Source organism: Carlito syrichta, unplaced genomic scaffold (genome assembly GCF_000164805.1).
Source record: "Carlito syrichta isolate Samal-C Ts95f unplaced genomic scaffold, Tarsius_syrichta-2.0.1 Scaffold303182, whole genome shotgun sequence".
Taxonomy (NCBI): Eukaryota; Metazoa; Chordata; class Mammalia; order Primates; family Tarsiidae; genus Carlito; species Carlito syrichta.
In genome coordinates, this window is record NW_007247278.1 from 203451 (window position 1) to 211855 (window position 8405).

General features: G+C 46.2%; 1 protein-coding gene across 3 annotated transcripts in view; it reads left to right on the forward strand.

Annotated features, from left to right (window-relative positions):
• Positions 1-345: 345 nt before the first annotated feature.
• SAR1B (secretion associated Ras related GTPase 1B) overlaps positions 346-8405 on the forward strand; it is a 33647-nt gene continuing 25587 nt past the window's right edge. The window contains exon 1 of one of the 3 annotated variants that reach the window (XM_008058001.1): positions 346-461. Coding sequence is in view for 1 of the 3 variants with exons in the window: in XM_008058000.1 (XP_008056191.1) it covers positions 365-461 (97 nt within the window). In the remaining 2 variants the exon portion in view is untranslated. The remainder of the gene's footprint in view (positions 462-8405) is intronic. The other 2 variants (XM_008058000.1, XM_021712316.1) reach the window with 2 other exon arrangements.

The window sequence follows — 8405 nt, forward strand, 5'->3', positions numbered from 1 at the left end:
CTGAGCCCAGGAGGTCGAGGCTGCAGTGAACCGTGATCGTGCCACTGCCCTCCAGCCTGGGCGACAGAGTGAGATCCCAACTCAAAAAATATATGTATTAAAACAAACAAACAAAACAGAAGCCCAGGATAATTTTCCCAAGCAAGGGACCAGTGCTCCCTTCCCTTCTGGTCTCGCGAGTCCCTAAAACCCCTTTGGACGAGCAGCTGTGAGATGGCCAGGCGGCGGGCTGGATAGGGTGCGGATAGGCTAGCTCAGTCGGGAAATTGACGATGGGACCGCGAGGAGGCGGAACTGAGGGCGCACGGTGATGCGCCTCTGCGGACTGTCGCTAGGGAGGCACTCGCCGGCCCGGAAGGAGCTGATGCGAACGGGGGCCACGGCAGCCATCGCTCTTTGCAGTTGGGTCTCCGGGTGTCACACGGACGCCAAGCAGGGGATTGCGTTCTCTCCAGTCTCAGGTGAGTGGCAGTTCTTCCTTCCGGGAGGACCGGCGGGCGGCAGCTGTGGATCCTGAGGAAGGGGTACTTTTAGGGCCTCGGCCCCCTCAGGACCCCTGCCTTTGGCCCTGCGAGGAAGGGGCGCCTGTTTTTCGCTCTGGAATGAGGCGGCGCGAGGCTTGACCGCCCCATCAGTGCTCCGCGGGGCCGCTCTGATAGCCCTCGGGGCCGGACACTGCTGCTGTCAGATGCTTGGTCATTTCAGGAAAGAACGAGATGACTGCAGGCAAGCCCCGTACTTCCCCTGGGCCTCAGTTTTCTTACCTGGTTAAGTGAAGGCGAAGATCATTGACAGTCGAAGAGGCTGCGACACGGCGTAGTGTTTTCAGCCCTCTCAATTAGGTGGAGGCAAACTGACCTTCCTTAGTAGTAGTGGTTATCGTTTTGCCATAGCCCAAATCCCAGTTGATGGGAAAATGATACACTATTGGAAAAACTATAATGCTGTACAAAGTGGTCGAGATTTTCCAAGATAGAAATTTGTTTTAAAACAGGTAAACGATGACATTGTCGAGAATGTGTTTCTCCAAAAAAATTACCTGGACGTGGACGCGGTGGCTCGTGCCTGTAGTCCCAGCTACTGGGGAGACTGAGGAGGTTGTGGCTGCGGTGAGCCATGATCGTGCCACTGCACTCCAGCCTGGATAACAGGGTGAGACCGCGACTTAAAAAAAAGAAAAAAGGCCAGGCTCGGTGGCTCACGCCTATAATTCCAGCACTTTGGGAAGCCGAAGTGGAGGATGGTCTGAGGTTTGAGACCAGCCTGGGCAACTTGGTGAGACCTCGTCTATACAATAAATTAAAAAATTAGCCGGGCGTGGTGGTGGCGCATGCCCGTAGTTCCAGCTACTTGGAAAGCTGAGGCAGAAGGATCACCTAAGCCCAGCAGGTCAAGGCTGAGGTGGCCGTGAGCGGGCCACTGCACTCTTGCCTGGGCGACAGAGTGAGATTCCAACTCAAAAAAAAAAAAAAAGGAAAAAGGAAACAAATTATATATATATTTATTGGGGCGCGGGGGGGGGGAACCAGGAGTTTGAGACCAGCCTAGGCAACATAAGAAGACCCCATCACTACTACAAAAAAAGTTAATGTTGAAATTAATCTGCAAATTGTTATTTAAAATATTATGCTTTCAATTAATTTAGCCTGAATGAATTTGAGTTAATACCATGTTATGGCTGTGTAGTATTCAAAGTATTTTCATGTACATTATCATATTTAATTATCCTTAGGACTCTGTGAGGCAGGCAGTATTTTTGTTGTACACAAGAAATGGGGGCTCAGAAATATTGACTTTCCTAGAATGAAACAATAGTATGTCAAAAAGTTCTTTTTTTTTTGAGTTGGAGTCTCACTCTGTTGCCCAGGCTAAAGTACAGTGGCGGAGCCCCAGCCTCAACCTGCTGGGCTCAGGCGATCCTTGCACCTCAATCTTCCATGTAGCTGGAACTACAGGTGCCGGACACCACACCAGACTAATTTTCTGATTTATTGTAGAAATCAGTTCTTGCCAAGTTACCCAGGTTGGTCACAAACTCCTGGGCTCAGGCAATCCTCTTGTCTCCACCTCCTAAAGTGCTGTGATTACAGGTGTGAGCCCACCATGCCCAGCCCAAAAGGTATATTTTAAATCCAGATTTTTTTATTCTAGAACAGATACTACATCAGTTTCACTATAACACCTCCATGTTTTGTCCTAAATCAGATTTATTTATTACATTGATTCTGTAGCCATACTCTGATGTCATATTTATCCCTGTAAACTATTATGTCTCTTATTTTCTCCCAGCAACACTTTGTGGATATTTGTATCTTGTCATCTTATAGGTTGTTTTTTTTTTTTTTTATGGAATCCCTAAGAATGAATGTGCTTTTGTTTGTTTGTTTGTTTGTTTGTTTTGAGACAGGATCTTACTCTGTCACCCAGACTGGAATGCAGTAGCATGATTATGGCAGTCTCAAACTCCTAGACTCAAGCAATCCTCTGGCCTCAGCCTGAGAGGCTGGCCTCAAACTCTTGGACTCAAGTGATCCACCCATCTCAGTCTCCCAAAGTGCTGAGATTATGGGCATGAGCCACTAAGCCTGGATGTATATATATTTTTTACGTAAATGGTTCTGGTTAATTACATAAATCAGTTTTAAATATTTAATGTCCATGTAAGTTTTTAAAATTTGCTTTTAATTTTTTTATAATAGCTTTTTGGAGATATATTGACATAACATAAAATTTATCCTTTTACAATATACAATTCATTGTTTTTAATATAGTCACAACGTTGTATAACCATTGCCACTATCTAATTCCAGAACATTTGATCATCCCAAAAAGAAACCCAGTACCCATTAGCAGTCACTCCCCATTTTCCCTTCCCCCAGTCTGACAACCACTAAAGTACTTACTCTAAGGATTTACCTATTCTGGACATTTCATATAAATGAGTCATCCATATAAGTTTAATTGGACAAGACTTTAAGAAGTTATTTGCAATCTGAGAAGTTCTGTTCCATTACATCCTTTGCACTGATTTTCATGTTACTTGAGTAGATCACTTTTCTGATCCGCACAGGGACTTTTTCTGTCTGGTGTTCATGCAATAAATAAATCTGCTGACGTGTGTGTGCTTCCTTGTTCTTGACCTTTGCTCTTCACATGTCCTAATGATGTGTTCATGGTGTTGTATAACCTGTTCTCAGGGCTCAGGTATCTGTTTGTAGCTAAGTAATTTTTATTCTTAGTTGGGCATTTTTACTTCTACTTAAAACAAAACAAAAAAATTTGTTAATTCTGTTTCTAATGACTGCTAGCTTGTTTTAAGACTCCTAGAAGCCACGACTTTAAAGAAATATAAATCTTATTATCTTCTAAAGCAGAGTTTCTCCATGTGTATTATTATATTCTCTTGGAACAAATTTTACAACAGCAAATTTGTACCATCCTCATGCAAAAAAAGCCTTTTTTTTTTTTCAAGGCATAGCCAATCACACTCTCCACCATTCCTTAGTTTTCATATAACCACAGTCATTTTCAGTGAGGACTTTGTCTTGCTATCTGTAGCATTGCCCTCTGCTCTTTGTGATTACACTGCCTATCAGTGTGGACGGTGTACCTTCTAGCCTGACTTCAGGTATCTTTCACCTCTATTTCATCTATCCTAGTCAGAGTCAGATCTTGGACTTGCTGCCACCCAAACCTGAACTTATCTCATTCAAGATAAGTTTTTTTTTTTTTTGAGTCGGAGTCTCACTGTCGCTCAGGCTGGAGTGCAGTGGCACACTCACAGGCACCCCTGCATCGACCTACTGGGTCAGGCGATCCTTCCACCTCAGCCTTCCAAGCATCCGGAACTACAGGCACGTGCTACCACACCCAGCAAATTTTTTGATTTATTGTAGAGATGAGTTCTCGCCAAGTTGCCTAGGCGGGTCTCAAACCCCCAGGGTCAGGCAATCCTCTCACCTCAGCCTCCCAAAGTGCTGGCATTACAGGCATGAGCCACTGCACCTGGCCTAATTTTTTGATTTATTGTAGAGACGAGGTCTTGCCATGTTGCTCAGGGTGGTCTTGAGCCCCTGAGCTAAAGCAGTCCTCTCCCTTCCTTCTCCCAAAGTGCTAGGATTATAGGCTTGAGCCACTATGCCTGGCTTTTCTTTTTTTTTTTTTTTGAGTTGGAGTCTCACTCCTTCGCCCAGGCTGGAGTGCAGTGGCACACTCACAGCCATCCCAGCACTCACCTGCTGGGCTCCGGCGATCCTTCCGCCTCAGCTTTCCAAGTAGCCAGAACTGCAGGCATGTACTACCACTCCCGGGTGTTTTATTGTAGAGATGAGATCTCACCAAGTTGCCTGGCTGATCCCGAACCCAAGGGCTCAGGCAATCCATTCGCCTCAGCCTCCCAAAGTGCTGGAATTACAGGATGAGCCACTGAGCCTGACCCGTCTTTTTTTCTTTCTTCTTTTTTTTTGAGTTGGAGTCTCACTCTGTCACTCAGACTAGAGTGCAGTGGCTGCTCCTGGCCACCGCAGTCTCGACCTGCTGGGCTCCTTCCACCTCAGCTTTCCAAGTAGCTGGAACTACAGGCGTGCGCTACCATGACCGGCTGATTTTTGATTTATTGTAGAGATGAGGTCTCACCAAGTTGCCCAGGCGGGTCTTGAACCCGCTGGCTCAGGCAATCCACTCACCTTGGCCTCCCAAAGTGCTGGGATTACAGGTTGAGCCACCGAACCCGGCCCTTTCTTCTTTTTTTAAAAATTAGGGTCTCACTGTCACCCAGGCTGGGGTGCAGTGGTATGATCACCAATCTTGACAGGCTTGACCTCCTGAGTGTAGGTTGGCCTTCCGCCTCAGCTTTTTGAGTAGCTGGGACTACAGGTGCACACAACCATGCCTGGCTATTTTTTTTCTTTTTTTAGAGATGAAGTCTTGCTATGTTGCCTAGGCTGAACTGGAATTCCTGGGCTCAAGCTATTCTCGCACCTCAGCCTCCCGAAGTGTGGGGATTACAGGCATCAGCCACTGCACCCAGTCAGTAGTACTCTCAAAATTCTGTTTCTCTTGCCCTTTTTCATCCCTGTCCTGGAAATCCCTAATCTCCTGTCATTTCATGTTTTTTGAAACTGAATATTGCTGGTGAGGGGGTGGGAGGTTGGAAATCAGTGCAAATTGGCACTGTTGTGAATGTTTACTTTTCAATTTCAACTGAGTCCTTGGCTCACTCACTCTCTTATTTTTTTTTTTTTTTATGCCAAATCTTTTTCTAGGAGCTCGGCTTTCTTTAGCAATCTTTTAACTTGATCGGTTCTCCACAGTACCTATTCTAATGCTTGCTCTGCTCCTCAAATACCCCTTCTTCTCTATACCCCTTCTTCACTGTGGAGTCAAGTTCCTGCCACCTCTACAAATTTTCTGGCCCTCCTTCCTTCATATATATATATAATTTTTTTTTTTTTGAGTCGGCATCTCACTGTTGCCCAGGCTGGAGTGTAGTGGCACTGTGTCTACTGTGCTCAAGCAATCCTTCAGCTTCAACCTTACAAGTAACTGGAACTACAGGTATGTGCCACAACATCTGGCTAATTTTTAAATTTTTATTGTAGAGAAAAGATCTCGCCTAGTTGTCCGGGCTGGTCTCAAACTGCTTGGCTCAGGCAGTCCTCTCTCCTCGGCCTCCCAGAGTGCTGGCATTACAGGCATGAGCCACTGCACTTGGCCTTTTTTTTTTTTCTTTTTTGAGTCAAAGTCTCACTCTGTCGCCCAGGATGGAGCGCACTGGCACGCTCACTGCTACCACAGCCTTGACCTGCTAGGCTGAGGTGATCCTTCCGCCTCAGCCTCCCAAGTAACCAGAACTACAGGTACGTGTACACCTGGCTAATTTTTAAATTTTTATTGTAGAGAAGACGTTTTGCCAAATTGCCTAGGCTGGTCTCAGAACTCCTGGGCTTAGGCAATCCTCTCACCACTACTTCCCAAAGTGTTGGGATTGCAGGCATTAGCTGTCACACCTGGCCTTGCTTCTTCCTTCTAATCTTTTTTTTTTTTTTTTTTGAGTTTGGAGTCTCACTCTGTTGCCCAGACTGGAGTGCAGTGGCACATTCCTGGCCACTGCAGCCTCGACCTGCTAGGCTCCGGCGATCCTTCTGCCTCGGCCTTCCAAGTAGCTGGAACTACAGGCGCGTGCTACCACGCCCGGCTAATTTTTTATTTATTGTAGAGATGAGGTCTCACCAAGTTGCCTAGGTGGGTCTCAAACCCTCAGGCTCAGGCAATCCACTCACCTCGGCCTCCCAAAGCTCTGGGATTACAGGCAGAGCCACTGAGCCCGGCCTTTCCTTCTCATCTTAAAGGGAGAAAAGCACTCTCAGTTCAAACTCCTCTTGAAACTTTGTCCCTTCTTTATGGTGATTTTCCTCCTTTCTCTTTCTCTTCCTTTCTACTAACTCCTTCCCTTCAGTTTATCATCATACTCAAGCCTCACCTTTCTTTGAGAAGAAAATCTCACCTCCCTCATTCCATTTCTGACTTTTTGAAAGAGGAACCTATTCCCACTGTCCCCCCATTAACTTCTTCTCCATTCACTTCTCAGTAATAACAGCACTAGCCTTACTTTTTGTATTTTATCTCATTTGATCATTGCAGACCCTGAGAGATTTTTCTGAAGAAGCTCATAACTCGTCCAAGGTCACACTGTTTATGAATACTGGAAATGGGCTCTACTCTGCTTAAGCACTGGCCACAGGGTGTCCTACACCACTGCTCTGCTGCTGGCTATTCATGCTGTCAGCAATTGGCTCCTTGTCACCAAAGCCAGCTATGACCTCTCTGTAGTTACATTTGATGTGGTTAACTTCTTTGCTTCCCATTTTTGCCAGCGTCTCTTCTAGTTCTTCCACCCTTTCTACTTTCAATTGCTTCTTCCACCCCAATCTGTCTTTTTTTTTTTTTTGAGTTGGAGTCTCACTCTGTCGCCCAGACTGGAGTGCAGTGGCTCCCGGCCACTGCAACCTCGACCTGCTGGGCTTGGGCAATCCTTCCGTCTCAGCCTTCCAAGTAGCCGGAATTACAGGCGTGCGCTACCACACCTGGCTGATTTTTTTTATTTATTGTAGAGATGAGGTCTTGCCAAGTTGCCCAGGTGTGTCTCGAACCCGTGGGCTCAGGCAATCCACTCACCTTAGCCTCCCAAAGACGCGGGATTACAGGCTGAGACACCAAGCCGGCTGGGCAAAGTTTTTAAAGTGGCAAATTACAGGCCACACACAGTGAATGGCAAACAGTTTACTTTGATCCAGGGAAAGCTACAAGTCAGGAAGTAATATGTGTTAAACTTAGAAGGATAGCTAAGAGGTAGTTGGTGGAAATGCTGGAATACTAGACTAGGAGTTAATAGAATCATTGCTCAGCTTGAAAACCTCTGATAGCTCTCCATGCAAATGTATAGGGGTGGCCAAATAATTTATCACTAAATCAGGACCTCTTTGAATGAAAGGATCCACTATTAATAATGACACTGGGATAACAGCTATAAGCTGAGACTATCCCCAGCAAACAAAGTTATGGTCACCTTGACTATGCCATAAGTCAAGTACAAGATGACATTTTGGTAAAGCTGCTCTGGAAGCATTGTACAAGATGGGTAGAGACACATTTTGAAGTTAAGATGGAGTTTAGGAATATGACATAAGGTTCTTGACAAGATGGTTCCATGGGAACTAAAGAAAGCATGAGTCTTCACTGCAAGAAATGAGTAGGATTAGAGAATAACCGTATGTGGGATATGAGGGAGAGGAAGGAATCACACGCCAGAATCTTAAGTCATGAGCTGGAGCGATTAAAAAATGGTCATTTAAGCAAATTTATGGCCGGGCGTGGTGACTCAAGCCTGTAATCCCGTGCCTTTGGGAGGCTGAGGTGAGTGGATTGCCTGAGCCTGTGGGTTTGAGACCCGCCTAGGCAGCGAGACCTTATCTCTACAATAAATCAAAAAAATCAGCGGGGCATGGTAGCGCATGTCTGCAATTCCAGCTACTCGGAAGACTGAGGCGGAAGGATCGCTGGAGCCTGGCAGGTCGAGGCTGCGGTGGCCGGGAGCAGCCACTGCACTCCAGTCTGGGTGACAGAGTGAGACTCCAACTCAAAAAAAAATAATAAATAAATAAATAAAAATTTAAAATGGTCATTTGTGCCGGGCTCGGTGGCTCAGCCTGTAATCCCGCGCCTTTGGGAGGCTGAGGTGAGTGGATTGCCTGAGCCCGCGGGTTCGAGACCCACCTGCAGCAGCGAGACCTCATCTCTACAATAAAATCAAAAAATCAGCCGGGCATGGTAGCGCATGCCTGTAATTCCGGCTACTTGGAAAGGCTGAGGTGGAAGGATCGCCGGAGCCCAGCAGGTCGAGGCTG